Below are 18,131 nucleotides of genomic sequence, written 5' to 3'. Positions count from 1 at the left end.
TCAAACCCAGGGATGACAAAAATCAGAACATAATAGACAAAATTATTTGAATATATAGTATGCAAGGCTGAGACAGATCGAATTGGGAGCTACAGAGAATTCAAAGACTATAGGGAATAGAGAGAGATTTAACAACAGAGCTGACTTAAAGGAATTGTGACTGTCTCAATCTATTTCATATATTCTATTGTTCCAAATATACATTTGTGGAGGGTAGCTAAAGGACTATCGGTGACATAATTGAAATAAATCTTATACGTGTATTAGTTAATGGTGATAAACAATGGGGGCTTATTTTTCAGTGGTGGAGCCTCACTGGAACCAGCCCACTGGTCCAAAGGTTTAGAACCGGTCCCGTTGCTACCTTGCATGTGGTGGTGACAAATTGGTTTGTTCCTAATAGATCTCCCTTAAATCCCATGAGTCATGTTTCAGAAATGAAAAATCTGAACTTTCAATAAAATAAGCTGGTCCCAAAAGGTAATATTTAAAGTCAAATCTTGAACATTAAAAATTAAATTTGAAGATTATAGTGGGTGATAAGGACACATACCAGCAATAGTACATCTGTGCAATTTTTATCATCAAGACATGTGTTACTTACTTTTCCAACAAATTATTTTGATTTTGCAAGACAAACTCATAGTAAAATTAAGAATGTGCAATTCCTTAAATATTTGGTTGGCTGGTTAGCATTGCAGTGAGAGAAATGGAGTTAATGGTTCAGGTCAATGGCCTTCAGTCAGAACTGGGGAAGTTAGAAATCAAGAATGCAGTTGTAGGGAAGGGGGAAGCTGGAGAGTGTGAAGGTAGTGTCTGTAATAGGATGGAAATGAGGAGAAAATGGATGACATATGTTGATGAATGAAAACAAACCGAAAATGCTGAAAATCAGAAATAAAAAGAGAAACGAGAAAATCTGCAGGTGCTGGAAATCCAAAGCAACACACACAAAATGCTGGAGAGACTCAGCAGGTCAGGCTGCACCTATGGAAAAGAGTAAACAGTTGATGTTTCGGGCCGAGACTCTTCAGCAGGATTGAACCAGAAAGTCTGGAAGCACAGCAGTTATGTTGTGGGTTATCCTTCTGTAATATTTAGGTTTTTTTTTCTTTCCACTGATATTACCCGAAGAGCAGGGCTTCTCTTAGAAATTCTGACCCTGACTTCACAGCTTATATGCGTCTCTTTGTTTGCTTCTCTCATTAATCTGTCAACCAGGTATCTTCATCGACAACTTGTCACCATAACAGCCCTGTTGGGTATATTTCCTTTGTCCTATCCGTCTCTGCACTGCTCTCCGTGAAACTTTGTGTTATTTTTCTCCTGTTTTTTTTAGAAGGCTCTTTGACTTGAGACATTCATTCTTTTTCTTTTCCCGGGGGGTGTCTGACAGACAGAGCACGCCATTTTCTGTTGGCATAAACTGGTGGTGGCTGACAGAACGGTGTGAAGGCTTCATAATTGTATCTACTGTGTCAGCAGGAGGTCGCGAATAAGGGAGAGAGGAAGGGAATACTGGAACTGTAATATACAGTTGGTAGAAATCTGAAGTAATAAAAGATTGCTGAAAAATTCCAGGTCAAGCGGCATCTGAGGAGAGAGAAACTGCTGCCCGGTGCTGGGCTACTGGATGATTTTTTGATGAGCACAGTAATGACAAGCCGAAATCCGAATGATCGTTCACATGGCATTACATATATGGGACAGATCAGACAGTACGGAAGATCAATCTTTTATCGTGATATGCCAACAATGTCTTTCGACTGATTGCACGTATTTTTACTTCCGCAGATTTCTAGGAAAATGCAACTCGTAGCCCTGAGCTCGACCGAGCAGTTTGGCTCAGATCAATTCTCCTTACAGACAAGCACGAGGACCTACTACTCTTCAGGAGGGTCACAATCCCGCCCAGAGCTTCGAGCTGAGCCCCGCGATGCGTCTGAGCGCGAGGGGTACACCAACTGTGTCTACTATTACAAACCCGTTACCGTCTTCATCATTGGAGTTTTTGCCTTGTTGGCGGGAGTCACCCTCACTATCCTGTACTTCATTCGAGCGGTCGAGGTCCCGTACGTCCTCGGACCAGTTTGTCTCTCCATTGGATTGATGTTCATGGTCACCGGACTCGTGTGGATCCCGATCGTTAAGGAGAAGATCAGACAGAATGGATTAGTGAGGAAACTGTACGCCCGACAGCCCGCTGCCTGATGCTAGAGCCAACATGGGTTGATCGGACACACGCATAGTTCAAAGGGAACGTCGCTCTGCTGAGTTTCTGTCCCGTCCTCTCAGTGCATAAACCTCACTCTCTGGTGGCTTATCTGCGTCACTACACCCACATTTCGTCTGGCAATAAGCTGGGAGTTCCCAACTCGTTTATCAACGATCAGCTCAAAACCTTTAACTCTTCACTTTCGAGATCATAACTCGCTTACACCTCGTACCCTAAGCGGAACAAGGTTGTCTAATAATCACGATCCTCCCCCAACAATCCTCGACCCCTCTCCCAGTTCAGAAGTGGAATTCCTATAATGGACGGAAAATGGTGATTTCAAAGATGTACAATATGTTTTCTGGGTTCAGGAAACAAATGTGCACTTAGTGATTGCCACCAGCCCAGACTTGTTTTATTTGGTTTTATCTTTTTCCTTAAATTCGAGTTTTGCCTGTAGTTCTGGCCGCCTTACTAAGAGAAGCATGACATTTCGCAGGAGAGAGTGCAGAAAAGGTTCACAATCAAGTTACTGTAGGATTATAAAGAATGACTGGGTAGGCTGGAGCTTGTTTCCCTGGAGCACAGGAGCTGAGCAGTGACCTTATTTGGATTGATACAATCATAAGGGGCACTGTTAAGGTGACGGGTCACAGTCTTTTTCCAGGGGCAGTGGAATCCAAACCTAGAGGGCAAGGTTCAAGTTGAGGGGAAGGATTCAAAAAGGATGTGAGGGGCAATGTTTCCACGCAGAGTGTGGTACATAAGTACATGGAATGAGCTGCCAGGGGAGGCTTCAGAGGCAGGTATAAATGCAACATTTAAGAGACATTTAGACAGGTAAATGGAAAGGAACAGTTTAGATATTGGCCAACTGTGGGGAAATGAGACCAGCTGAAGTAAACAACTCGATCAGTGAGTTGGGACAAAGAGCTTGTTTCCATGCTGTATAACTCAAATTCTGCCTGATCTCCTGGATATTTACTGTATTTTGTGCACTTATTATGATGTTGGTGTGGATTTATGAAGGTGATTGAGGTGTTAACGAGCAAGGCAAACTCCCCTGGCCAATCCATGATCCTGTGCCCATTCCTCTACACTAATTGAGACTTGGGCGAAAGTGAGAGCTCCTAACATTGGTATGTCCCTCACCAATCTGCACTTTTTGCCTTTGTCAGTCTCCCATTCCAATGAACTTCAGTCTATATTGCTCCTGTAGCCCAGCCTTTATTTTCCTAATATAGTAGTTTCTAAGTCTTGACAATTGAAATACAAGAGGAATAATGATTGGGGTACAAGAGAACAAATGAAAATTAAAACCTATATATTCAGGGCTATTTGATCATAGAGCTCAAAATGGACCCTTCTGCCCATCATATCCATGCTAACCATCATGTACCCATCTATACTCATTCCCATGTACTAGCACCTATTACAATAGCCTTCTACACTTGGACGATTCAAGTGCTCATTTAAATATCCTTAAATGCTGTCAAGGTATCTGCCCTTGCGAGCACTCAAGTAGAAACTGCTTAATCACGTGGTTCCAATGTCTTGTATGTCCTCTATCATAATTACACTATCCATCCCCCCCTTTACATTATGCAGTAAAGTTTTATTCACAATGGTACTTAATAGATATAATGTTTTAATTTTTTTGATTTAATCGACAGAGCGAACATTAAGTTCACATCATATTATAATATTCCATGTAATCGAAAATAAAGCTAAAATACTTTCTGTAATAATTGAAATATATTTTAAGAATTGCTATTTGACACATAAGGAAGACTTTGGTTGAGGGGTTTTCCTGAGATATTTTAGGAAATAAAAAGTTGTAAGATAATAACCTAAATTTGAGTCTATTCAAACATCTAACGTACAGTGCGTGTAATGAAAGTTAACTAGGAACACTTAACCAGTTTGCCCTTTTGAACGTTTTGGATGTGTAATCCTTTATTAAGGAGCTAAATTTAACAGATTATCTGCTGGCAAAAGTATAAGAAACACAAAAGAACACTTAAGAGTGAAATCAAGAGGGCTGGAAGAGGATATGAGGTTGCTCTCATAGACAAAGTGAAAAAGAATCCCAAGGGTTACTATGGCTATATTAAAAGCAAAAGTTTAGCAAGGGACAAAATTCATCCCCTTGTCGTCATATTTGCATGGAGCCAAAGGAGATGGGGAAGATCTCAAATGAATTTTTTTGCATCTGCATTTACTTGGGACACGGGTACAGAGATTATATAACTGCAGCAAAACAATCATCAGGTCATAGACCCTATCCTAATTATGGGAGAGGAGGTTCTCACCGTCGTGCAATGAATTAAGGTGGATAAATGCCCAGGAACTGACAAGGTGTCCTCTCGGATCTTGTGAGAGGCTAGTGCAGAAATTGCAGGGGCTTTGGCAGACATATTTAAAATGTCCTTAGCCACAGGTGAGGTGCTGAAGAACTGGAGGATAGCTAATGCTGTTCTGTTGTTCAAGAATGATTCTAAGAATAAATTGGGAAGTTACAGGACAGTGAGCCTGACATCAGTCATGGGTAAATTATTGGCAAATATTCTAAGAGACAGGCTACATAAGTATTTGAAGAGAAGGGATCTAATTAGGGATTTGTGCTTGATCAATCATGTCTAATCTTACAGAGTTTTTTGAGGAGGTTATCAAAAAGATTGAGGAAGGGAAGGCAAAGGATATGGTTGACCTAGATTTTAGCAAGCTTCTTTGACAGAGCCCTGCATGGGGGACTAATTCTGAAGGTCATGTCACTTGGCATTCAGGATCCAACACTGACCTAGTGGGAGAAGCCTGAGAGTGTTATGAGAGGACTGTCTCTCTGACTGGAGGTCTGTGAGTAGTGCTGTGCTGGTGGGATTGCTGCCGGGTGTGAAGTTGATTGTCATCCCTGTTAATGATTTCGATGATAATGGGCAAACTGGACCAGTAAATCTGCAGACAATGCCAATACTGGGGGCATAGAAGACAACGGTGAAGGCTATCAAGCATTGCAGCATGATCTGGGCCAGTTGGAAAATGGGCTGAAAAATGGCAAATGGAATTTCATGCAAAAAAAAGTATGTAGTGTTGCACTTTTGGAGGACAACCAGCATAGAACTTACACAGTGAATGATAAGGCTCAGAGATATGCTGTAGGATGAGGGGACTTGAGAATACAGACCCTTAATTCCTTGAAAGTGATATCACAGGTAGACAGGGTCATAAAGAGAGCTTCTAGCACATTGGCCTTCATTAATCAGAGCACAGAGTACAGGAATTAGGATATTATGTTGAAATTCTATAAGATGTTGGTGAGGCTGAAGTTAGAATATGCAGAACTTGTGTATAGTTCTGCCATCTACTCACAGGAAAAATATCAACAGGCTTTAAGTAGTGCAGAGAAAATTTACAAGGACCTGAGGACCTGAGTTATCGTGAAAGGTTGAATAGGTTAGGACTTTTTCCATGTAACGCAGGAGAATGAGAGGAATTCGTTTAGAGGTATACAAAATTATGTGTGGTATAGATTGGGGGAACAAATGCAGGCTTTCCCTTTAGACTGGACGCTACTACAACCAGAGGTCAAAGGCTTAGGGTGAAAGGTGAAATATTTCAGAGGAATCTGAGGAAAAACATCTTCACTCAGAGGATGGTGTGAGGGTGGAACAAGCTGCCAGCAGAATTGGTAGTTGCGGGTTCAATTGCAACATTTAAGAGAAGTTTGGATAGGTACCTGGACAGGAGGGATTTGGAGAGATACGGTCCTGGTGAAGGTAGATGGGATGAAGGTCAGGTCGGCCTGAAGGGCTTGTTTCTGTGCTGCAGTACACTATGCTCTAATCCTACCTGGGATCAGACCCAAAAACTCCTGATAGCGCCTTTAGTTAGAGCCTTCAGCATTTTGGGCATTGAGGGAGAGAGGAAGAGGAGAGCCATCCGCAGTACCACCGATGCGGCAGAGAGGGCCTCAAGATGGCTGTGGCTGAAAAGAGGGAAGCCATGGAGTCATAAGTAGCTAGCCATCTGGACACAAGCTGGGGTCTGATCAGCCCCGGCTGGGTCACCTGGAGGAGGTTGTATGATGTTGAAAGACCCGAAACACCCGATGATTCCAGGAACATCACTGAAGATATGTCCAGAAGCATCAATAGATGTATGTATACAGCTTTAAAATCTCTTTTGCAAATAGTTTACTTGTTACTTTTACATGGAGAGCACAGTGAGAGTCGGTGCTTTACCAAAAAGAGGTCACAATGTTAAACCATAATGCACAAATAAATAAGGTTCAGTTGCCAACCATTCAATTTTACCATAAAGCACCGAATTTGGCTGCAATTCCAATAAGTGTATGTGAAACCTTTGCTTAATGGCCACAACAGCTTGAGTGTGAGTGGCCTGTCATTAGATGTTACACTACAAGATAAAAGAAATATGATTCTGATGCTGATAGTAGTGTGTTCATCCACATCATATTTATTATTTTAATATTTAATTCCTATTATTTTAATAGATATCCATTGATCAGCAGAGCCCCAGTGGCAGAAAAGCAGACTCATGTTGCTTATAGGACAAGTGGGACTATTCTGTGAAATTATTGCTCACACATCCTTACAAATGGCAATTTTTAATGTTAGAGTCGAGAAGTAACTTTTCTTGTCTAAGTCTGAGAAATGATCCACAGTGTGAGAAATGACCCTCCAGGAACCTACAGCTTTGAAGGTTCATGCAGTTGCCATCAAGAGCAAACTTGAGGCGACCTGGTAATCGGAGTCGCAGATGTGATTTATCTGCTCTTTACACTGCAATGCAAATTCCAATGAGTAACACACACAAAATGTTGGGGAAACTCAGCAGGACAGCCAACATCGATGGAAAAGAGTAACCAGTCGACATTTCAGGATTGGAAAGGGTTAAGAACCCAGGACAAGAGGTGGGGGAGGGGAGGGAATACAATCTGGCAGGTGACAGGTAAAGTAACTCGCACAAAATGTTGAATGAACTCAGCAGGCCAGGCAGCATCGATGGAAACGGGTAAACGTTATGGGCTGAAACCCTTGATCAGAACTCTGGCTGAAACACTGACTGTTTACTCTTTTCTATAGATGCCATCTGGCCGGCTGAGCTCCTCTAGCATTTTGTGTGTGTTGCTTTGGATTTCCAGCATCTGCAGATTTTCTCATATTTGTGATAAGTGAAACCAGGGGCGGGGTTGCTTCTTGGTGTAAAAGTTCCGTTGTGGAAGCACAATATTAATTTAAAAATAAAGCAGCCCACCATCTGCTGTCTGTCAGCTTTGATGTCACACTTACCTTTATAATTTGCACAGAGAACTTACAGGACACATCGTACATCGTTTGAGAACAGCAAGGAGTTTCAACCTTATGGAAATTATCCTTTATAACGGGGGTGACTATGAAGCAGGCAAGGCCTGTGTTGTTTTATCGCTCTTCACCGAGAGGGGAGAATGCCTTTTTTTAATCGCAGGTGAGATTGCTCTGATATGGAGAGGAGGAAATGCTGCGTGTTTTGGACTGTGGACTTTTTTTAGTCTTACGGATTTTTTGTAATCAGTGTTTTTTACGCTTGCTTTTTCTCCTTTTTTTGCGTGTGCGGGAGGGGGATTTTTGGGATCGTTGTGCCCATTCCGTTTCTGTTTTTTTTTGTACCGGGAGAAGGTATTTGGGGTTGATGATCGTGCTGCCTTTCTTTTCTTGGTTTCATGGGTTTCTGGAGAAGAAGAATTTCAGAGCTGTATACTTTGATAATAAATGAATCTTAGAACCTTTGTTTTATCCAGAAACCAGTGAATTCCTAACTTCCATAAGCGAAGGCACTCAAATATTTAAATGGGTATGATAAAGAATTAGAGAATTTCCCAAATGTGTCTTTATTGCAAGAATATTAATACGTCGGCTTGGAAATTTAAGGAGCATCAAACAATTTGCTGGAGGAGCTCAGCCGAACGGGTCGAGGAGAGTCTGTGGGAGGAGGGGAATGAAGGAACTATTAACATTTCTGAAAGAAAACTTGCATCGGGACCGACGACAATCCTCACATACGCTGCTCGACCCGCAGAGTTCCTCCTGCTGACTGTCCCTCCAAATTCCAGCTTCCGCAGTCTCCCGCGTCTCTTTGGGAAAAGAAAGGCTGTGGCGAGGGTGGTTTGGAAAATGGGGAAAAAAAAACAACTGTAAATGGTCTTGGGTCTGCGTTCCGACACTCTCTCTGCTCGAGTGGATTCCAAGTCAACGTGCACAACTTGTACCGCAAGTGGAGCCACAATCACGGCTTCCTCCTTCTGGACGCACTCGCTCCGCCCACAGGTGACGCGCAGCCAGGTGCTGCGCCCAGGTGAATGGGCTGACGGTGTTGGCTGCGACCTTTCCCCCGCCATTACCTGTGGGGGGACGGCAGGCAGGCGAAAGGCTATGGCGTTCCTGCAGGCTGGCCTGGGTCGCTGTGTCTGCGCCTTTTGGCTGGCGATCGTCTTCGACGCGGTGGGGCTGACCGTGCTACTCATCGGCGTGTTCTGTAACATTTTCTTCTACGACTTCCTGATCTACGCCGGCTCCATCGTGATCTTCATGAGCTTGATCTGGTGGATCTTCTGGTACACAGGCAACATCGAAGTGCCGCTCGAAGAGTTGGAAGACGACGTGGGTCTCAAGAAGGAGACTAAGTTGACAGGATTCTTCAGGAGTGTCTCCATGAGAATCTCGCGAAGTTTTAGGAGCAAGGAGGGCAGGATGCCGCCCGGCACGGTGACCAACCGGACCAGGGAGCCGGTCCGCTCGATGGGTCCCAGGAAGAAAGAGAGTCCAGTTAATCTCTGCGCCAGTGATACGCCTCTGAAGACCCTCTCTGCTTCTGTCAGCTCCGAGGTGAATTTCAGCCCGATGGGCAAAGCGACAGACGCAGGAAACCTAGCCATCTGAACCTGGTGGGTAATGGTGTTGATTAATCCACTTTAGCGAAATAAATCGCTTTAAAGTTATATTTTTACTTTGCATGGAGAGTTTGCCCCCGTGGTTAATAATTAACCGTTCCTATCACTGGGCCATTGGGAAATCGACGGGTGAGAACTGAGCTGTTTACAGTGCAGTGTTTTACTGGGTGGGGACTTCAATCCAACTTGGTTTTCGAAAATCTGTTCTGCAGGCGGGCAAGGCCCTCGAAGGGTTTCGCATGTTTTAAAGACTTTAGACAGGGACGATTTGTGTGAAAGTTGAACACTATCATCCTTGCATTCCTCTGTGCTGTTTCGTGACACCATAATTGAAACTGATTGCCCTCAGTGACCAGCAACTTTCTCTCATCCTGTTTCTACCTCACTGTTGTCCAATTGAAAGTGCTGATAAGCCGGAAACGCGCTGTACCACTAGTCACATGATCTTATATCTTTATTTTCTTTTTCAATATTTTTATTAATTACTTGCATAGACGAATACAAAATACATTATGGTATTATGGAAACAGAAACAAGATTGAATTTCCCCATAGCTATGTATTGTAAATTAACCATAATATTGAAAAGGTATATTTTATTCTAATCTAAAGCAAAAACAAAACCCCATAACAAAATAGAAAAAACGAGAGGGGGTAAAACAGAAAACAGCTGTTTGGTTAAAAGAAAAGAAAAAAAATCTCTGACATATAGTCGTAAATTCAAACATATAATAGCCATCTTCATTGCTGAACGAATCGAAAATTGTGAAAGTAGTTCCAAAATCTTGTCTAGGTATAGAAATAGAACACCTAATCTTCTCTAGATTTAAACATGACATAACATCAATCAACCAGTGGGCACGAGTAGCCGGAGCGGCATCTTTCCATTTAAGCAACAAGACTCTTCTGGCTAAAACAGAAATAAGAGCCAAAATATGCAAATCATTCGGCTTAAGAGTAAACTGATTGTACACTTATATCTTTTATTACTACGTAATCCGCAAAATACATATATATTTCACCAATTTTACTTACATTCAAAGTAAAATGTCCAACATCAATTTCCTTTGACTTTCAAATAAATTCTATTTTAAATAGCAAAACTATCTAAAATCTATGTTATAGTAGTAAAGCATAACTTCAGTTTAATAATGGAACAAAATCAAATCAAAAATATATATAGCACAATAACTAAATGAAAAGAACTTTTAATGTAGCAAGGTTTTTGTTACAGATATGGAGGATTACAGAGACAGGCACCTATAATGTTGGTGTGCTCTTTTTTTACTGAGCAGAAGTAATTGCTACACTAACACTACAAGTGGAAATGCAGAGGCTCCATAATGAAGATAGAGGTTCCACAATGAAAGCAGTGAGAGATGACCAAGTTCTCTCAATCTTCAGTTAGATAGGATCCAGTATTATCACCCCCAGGAACTGATGTTTATGTTTTTCTTGTCATAAAGGGGAACTTAGCCATACGGCATAATGGACATGCTAGTGGAGACCAGCAGTTTAAAAGACTGCTATTCAAGACAGAAGCTCTGGATTTTCTTAGTTGTACTCCACAGAACATTTATTATTCTTCTGAGGCCAGATTTTGCCTTCAGTTCTGATCTCAGGAACACTGTCAAGTAATGAACAGAAGTGATTCAAATAGAAGGGTCAGAGCTATCTTCTCAAAGGAACCTCAGAAGAATAAGAAATGTTCCCTGGAGTAGAATGAGGGATACTTGTAAATCTGTTAGAATTCTTGGATTTACTGAGAAGATGTTCATGATCTGGACGATGGAATTGATGGCTTTGTGGCCAGTTTGTGGATGATAATAAAAATAAGTAGGAGAGTGAGTCATGTTAAGGAAGCAGGGGATTTGCAGAAGGACTTGGACAATTTACAGAAATGGTAGATGGAATACAGCATAGGGAAGTGTACAGTCATGCACTTTGGTTTAAGGAATAAAGGCATAGACTATTTTCTAAATGGGCAGCAAATTCAGAAATCAAAGGTGCAATGGGACTTGGGAGTCCTAGTACAGAATTCCCCAAAGGTTAACTTGCAGGCTGGGTCAGTAGTAAGGAAGGGAAATGCAATGTTAGAATTCTTTTTGAGAGGACTAGAATATAAAAGCAAGGATGTAATGCTGAGAGTTCATACGGCACTGGTCAGACTGCATTTGGAGTATTGTGAGCAATTTTGAGGCTCTTCTCCAAGGAAGAATGTGCTGGCTTTGGAGAGGGTCCAGAAGAGTTCTACAGGATTGAAAAGGCTAATGCGTGAGGGGTGTTTGATGACTTAGGGTCTGTACTTGCTGAAGTTAGAAGAATAATTGAAGCATACCAAATATTGAAAGGCACAACCTCACTATAGAAGGAACAGAGATTGGGTGGAATTTCTTTAGCCAGAGGGTGGTGAATCTATGGAATTCATTGCCACAATTGGCTCTAGAGGCTAAGTCATTTGGCACATTTAAAACGGAGGTTAATAGTTTTTTTCATTAGTAAGGGCATCAAAGGTTATAGGGAGAAAACAAGAGAATGGGGTTGAGAGGGAAAATAAATCAGCCGTGATCGAATGGCCTAATTCTGTTCTCATACCTCATGGATGTTAGGGTATTCCTACCTTTTCTGTTTCTCTTTCCTGCCTCGTGTGATCTCTCTCATCATCTCCTGTTGGATGTGATGGAAGTTGCTGTCTCCTTCTCTCTTTATTTCAGCTGCATGGCTCTCCCAGCTCAGAGATTTCATTGTGATGACAAGATGGACATCTGTTACCTTCCAAGAGGAGGTGATGCAACTCAGGTTATATATCAACACATGGAACAACTGCTGTCTGTCCCCTGCACCAGGCCAGAGTTTCTAGGGTAGCCAGAATGCAGTCCTGAGCCCAGAGTTTCAGCACTTGATTTTTGTACCACTTGTCCTAGCCTGATCGACACCAGGCCTTACAGGTAGACATTATACATTGCCGAGGTGGCTCAAATCAGATTGAGCCATGCATTGATGAGATCACTTTAACTAGTTCATTGTCGCACCATGGTAGCAGAGGGCTGAGCCCTCAAGTGTGCTGCTGGCACAGCACAGCATAGCTTTGGGGAGAGCAGGGTCTTGTGCCAGGTTCCTGGCACTGTAGGGCTATCAGTAATGCATGCCTGTATGGATAATGCTGCAAGATCCCTTTTGCATTGATTCCACTCACAGTCTCACTACTTGGTACCCATTCTCAGTGCTAAACAAACGAGAAAGGAAATGTCTCAGGTGAAAGGTGATATATAGTATTACTCAGCCAATGTGTACTGTGGTCTCAGCATATTTGTGAATTGAATGAAGGAAGATTGAGTTGTGTATCCAAGTTTGCAGTAAATTAGAAGGAAAAATAAGTTGTAAGAAACTACAAAGGGGAGATGGAAGAGAGACTGCAGATGTTGGAAAATGAGATCAACACACACAAAATACAGTGGGTTAGGCAGCATCTATGGAAGGATGGAGACAGGTGGCAGGAGGCAGGTCGAGACCTTTCTTAAGGACTGTAAAGAAGAGACACAAGCAGATTGAGTGTTTAAGGCTATGATAGATGTACTATACATACCTTTTTTGATTCCAGAAACAAGTTAGAAGTTTGGTGCCCATGATAGAGCTTAATAAAAACTATTGCATAAAAAAATGTTGAATGATACACTGGCATTCATCTAAATAGGATGCAAACAATAGGGGGTCAGGGTGTGTCAGACTCCAGGTGGAAGATTGCTTCAGATTTTGGGTATAAAGCTTTGGAAGCCTTTTGAGGGCTTTTGTCACAGAAGTACTAGTTCAAAAATAGAGATTATGAAAATGATATTCATAAACTGTTTTCTGACTGTGTTAAACCAAAAATGATATCTTTATTGTTCATTAATTAAAGGGGGTCATGGAAATTTTCAAATTAAGGTATAATCCTCGACCATAAGTTATCGCTCCTGATATTGCATTGGAACCTTAATCTAGAGCCAGGGTTCCCAACCTGGGATCCACGGACCCCTCGGTTAATGGTAGGGATCTGGGGCATAGAAAAGGTTGTGAACCCTTGATCTTGAGTGCACTGCATAAATCCTCACATGGAGCTAATATCCAAAAAGGAGACATTGAGAGACTGCAGATTTAAGAACAGAACCAACTTGGTATGGAGGGAGATGATATATCATTAATGGGTGGAATATAGGGAAAATGTAGATTGATAGGACAAGATAGTGTGGTAGGTAATTCATACTACACCTTATTTTGTATTCTGTTTATACCCCCACAATTAGGATGAATTTAAAACTGAAATGAAGGAAGGGTTTCAACTTGTTTTCCCTGAGCCTGTACATTGAATAACATGAATGTGTTGAACATAGGAACATTGGAGGATAAAGACTGCATACTTTTAATCAATATTACACAATTTTATGTTTACCAGTTTAAACAAAAATAAAATTAGATTTTGAATAGAAGTACTTGCAGATATTTTCTCTGGCAATTGATTTTCTTGTATTTCCAAATTCAAGCAATACAAGGTAATCATAACTTCACTTCGTGCCCATAACAAACATTCGTACTTGTACACCATTAGCTGTGGTCACAAGTGAAAATCTTGGTTACACTTTTGTATTTGCTCCTGGGATACCAGTTGTTGTATCCTTGTTGGGACTGAGATCAGCACAGCCAAATGATTGGACTCGCATTTTACCAGGTCTCTGCAAATGATCTATGTTACCGGAAAAAAAAGTCAAGATTTAATGATTTATGGATTGGGAAGAAATTCTATGAATACACTGATATCTTCCTCAGTGCTCTGATTCCCCTTGTGAAGATCATTAATGGCTCAGAATGATTTTTGAATTCATTCATCGGATGTGGGTGTGATCGCAAGCTGTTACTGTACATCCTTGAGATCCAACTGAAGGGGGGGGGGATTTTAGGGTTTTGACCCAGTAATAATGAGCCCATGGAAATGTATTTGTAAAATAGTTAGGGGTTTGATGCTTAAGCTCACCAGGTTTCTGCAATGCCTTTTGTTGATGGCAGACACAAATTATTGTGATTGAGGGATTACCTTTACAGTATCCTATATGGTCAATCACATGGAGTGGATCAAATTGGCCGGAGACTCCCTCCTGTGATTGTGAGCACCTCAGGATAAAGCTGAAATTGATGATGAACTTGACCCTACTGAATGAGGAATATTGCAAAGGCCTTCAGCTTCATCCTGTGCACCCACTTACTGGGCTTTGCAAAAATTGAAAACTGTGATGTTCATGGAACACACTGTTTCTACTATTTGGCATATAAAAAATGTCCAGTGTGTTATCATTACCAGAGTGGCATTTCATTCTTATCCATTTCCTGTGATGCCTTCTACACTCCTCAATCAACCAGGGTTAATTCCTGTTTTGATGATAATCCTGTGGAATGAAATATGTTGAACCATGAGATTTCAGAAAATAATGGTGTAATGCCCTGGTTAAGACTTTTACTGCTATGCTTATATGTATTTCATTTTAGCAGTTCTGCAAGAGCAATCTGTTCTGCTTTCAGCTTGTTTGGGTTTGAGCTGAGATACAGGGCTTTGTTGTTCAACTTAGGAATCTGGTGTCAGCCATTCAGGATGGTGGAATCAGAGAATACTAGGTGGAGAGGAGAGGTTTTATGAGGAACACTGGTCGAGGTTTTTTTGGTGGATCTGGGAGAAGACAGGAGGGAAGATGGCTGAGGATGCTGTCCCTGTTGCACAAGGTGCTTTGTGCAGATGAACAGATTCAGTGAGGAAGGACCGATACTCCTGTGGGAGAGCCTGTTTGTTCCAGATGGATTTTGAGCAACATTCGGAAGGTGGTGTGTGCTTTCACACAGACCAGGGGTCCAGTGTGTGAGTTGCAGATAGGTTCAAGATGAGCTCCAACTTATGTGCACATTTAACTGTTTAATTATAATGGTCTCTTTTTTGTTTTTTTTCTTTAATAACTCTTTTTGTTAATGTTCATAAGTATTATTTCTTTATAATCGTATGCAGTGTACGATCTGTTACTTCTTCCTGACAGACAATTTCAGGGGGGCAGTAAATCACATGGGGTTTGGGTAGGCCAGACATTCCAACCTCACAGGTTTGGCGGGACCAAGGTCATATACACCTCAGATATACGGAGTCTGAGAAGGGTGGGTTTCTCGCCGCAGAATCCAGTGGCTGTTAACGAGGGACTAATGAGCTGCATTTCCAGAGATGCCCAGTAGAAGAGGGTTTCACTGGAATCTAATAGTGGTGTTACTAATGGACAGCAGAACTTCACAGCTGTACAGTTTTGAGTTGGTAGTTTGATCTGAATTATTTGCATGTTGTAGCTTCACACATTAAAAAGCATGTAATCCTTGAAAGGTACTTGTCTCCAGAAGTGGCAACCAGTCCTACAAATAATACCATGGACAAACCATCTGCAAGTGATTTGGTTTTGATGAGTTTTTTTTTCTTCCCACTTGTTGTTTCTCTCACGGGATACCATAAAGTCAGAGGCATGTCTTTTTGCAGTCATACTGGCTCAGTTAGTCATCTTGCTTTCGAACCACTAATGATGAAGCTGGGCATTAATACTGTGTACCTTTGTTGCCCTTCATGAATGTATTTGTGTTTCTTTCATGTTAGTATCTGTAAATCCAGAATAATTGATTCTGATTTATATTTTTACAGAACCCATTACCAGCATGAAAAGAAGAATTGCAGAAGTCTGAATGTTGGCTGTCAGTTTACATTTATTTAATATTGTTATATATCTTTAGGAAGGGGATTTAGCTGTTCTGACATTATACACTATATTACTTGCTATTCTTGCCGTTTCTTTTCTAGAGAATGAAAACTACTGATCAATGAATGTTAATTGAAGATCATTTCGCTGATCTGAATTGACTGTTTTAATTGGTGCTTTAATAACTATGTTGCATTTATATGTAACATAGTTCACTTTGCGGATTTAGATAAAAATTCATTTTGTAGGTTAAAATATAATTATAATTTTTGTTATGTTATTATAAATTATCACAGTTTCTTACATGCCACCATATAGGATTTGATGAAGGTGCCAGAAAGAAGCTTTCCCCAAAAAATTATGGCAAGAGCATCCTCTCTTTCAGAGTCAATTAGCAACAGGCATCAGTTCAAAGAGACCACTGAGATATATCAGATGAAAATGTAATCAGTTTGACTGAGCAAACAATCACATTAAAGACTTCTCACAAGCAGCGTACAAGGAAGCAAAAATCACAATTTAAGCACTGTGCCCTCTAAGCTGCGAGGGTATGTGGGCTGCATGTAACAGAAATGCTCCTGTGCACATAGCCTTTGTTGCTGTGCAGGCGAAATTTTCTTCTATATAATGTTTTATTAAAGCACCACACAGTTTTAAGGCTGTGTAAAAATTCCCTGAACAGAGCAATGGTTTAGCCAAGCAGCTGTAGAAGAAATTAGAGGGAACATTGATTTAAAGTTTATTTTTAGTATAATATACCAGGAACTAAATACAGATTAAAACACAGAATTATGATTTAGATAGAAATGCAATCAGGATCAGGTTTATTATCACCAGCATGTGATGTGAAATTTGTTAACTTAGCAGCAGCAGTTCAATACAATACATAATCTAGCAGAGAAAAAAAAAACAAATCAATTATGTATATTGAATAGATTTTAAAAAATGTGCAAAAATGGAAATACTGTATATTTTTTAAAAAAGTGAGGTAGTGTCCAAAGAATCAAATGGCAGAGGGGAATACACTACTTTTCTAAACTATGTTTATTTTTTTATTTAAAGTACCTTATATTTTGAAATACTTACAGTATACGGTACATTCGTAAAAGTAGTTGATTAGGTTCAGAGTGTTCACTAAGTACAAAATTTTCACCATCCTTAGAAAGCATAATTGCCTTTTGAATTCATTAAATTCACATCAGTGTAAGTGATTTTTGATTAGACAAGAGTACTGGAGCACCAGCATGATCCTTGGGATTTGTACAATAAACCATTCACAATTATATTTCAAATCTAATGTGTGTTGTATGGAATAATGCTGATGAATGCTGGTGTTTTGATATTATTGCTACCTCATAACCCAGGCTATCATAATTTAAACTCATCAGAATTTGCATCTTGTAACATATCATAACTATTCATTTATATGTGTCTCATAAATATTCTAATAGAAATTAATACTTCCATAATCACTGCATTGTTAATTTAAAAGAAATGAAGAAGCTACTAAATTAATTATAATTAGAGAGCTTTAGATTACACTGCTTTATGTTCTATAACTTATTAAATGTAAAACATTTATTACAATTATGATTTCAGTTTCATTATATTTGTCTTTAAAGTGAGAAAAAAGTTGTCCCTGCTAATATAATGGTAGTGCTTAGATTTCTGTTGGCTGACTGTATGCCCTTTTCTGAGTATTTTTATTCATCATTGTTAACTCTTCTTGCTTTATGCATATTTTAAAATGGTAAGTTCAAATCTTGTAGACTCTTAAATATACTGTAAATAACAAAGGTGGAATGTGTCCATCATTGAAAGGAAGTTACAATTAAAGTTTCATCTGCTAATTTTTTAATAGTTGGCAGCAGCTTTTTATTATTTCTCTATTTATTATTTCTCCATGCATGAAAATTACTTGGTCACAAAAGTATGATCGAAGTTTGTTTTTGTGATCAATTACATCCTGCAACACCAGTTCCAGTTTAAACACTAACAACCAGACATGACTTCAAAAAAATTAATTAAGCTAGTGTGTTATTTGAAAGTAAAGGTATAATAGAGTTACAGAATCATATAGCAAAATTGGCCCTTTAGTCCAACATGGCCATCAAGTACCGTTCTACAGCAATGACATTTTCCAGCTCTCACACTGTAACCTTCCCCATGCCAAGACTTTTTAAGTGCTAAATAAAAAACTTAACTATTGGGGGAGTCTT

At 40.3% G+C, this 18,131-nt stretch overlaps 1 protein-coding gene across 1 annotated transcript; it reads left to right on the top strand.

Annotated features, from left to right (window-relative positions):
- Positions 1-8,533: 8,533 nt before the first annotated feature.
- On the top strand, positions 8,534-17,765 carry LOC140203467 (transmembrane protein 238). The gene is made up of 2 exons (XM_072269531.1): positions 8,534-9,158; positions 15,858-17,765. The coding sequence occupies exon 1, from the start codon at positions 8,647-8,649 to the stop codon at positions 9,151-9,153; it is 507 nt and encodes a 168-aa protein (XP_072125632.1). The 5' UTR covers positions 8,534-8,646; the 3' UTR covers positions 9,154-9,158; positions 15,858-17,765.
- The last annotated feature ends 366 nt before the right edge of the window (positions 17,766-18,131 follow it).

Source organism: Mobula birostris, chromosome 9 (assembly GCF_030028105.1).
Source record: "Mobula birostris isolate sMobBir1 chromosome 9, sMobBir1.hap1, whole genome shotgun sequence".
Lineage (NCBI taxonomy): Eukaryota > Metazoa > Chordata > Chondrichthyes > Myliobatiformes > Myliobatidae > Mobula > Mobula birostris.
This window is presented reverse-complemented; position numbering and strand designations above follow the sequence as displayed.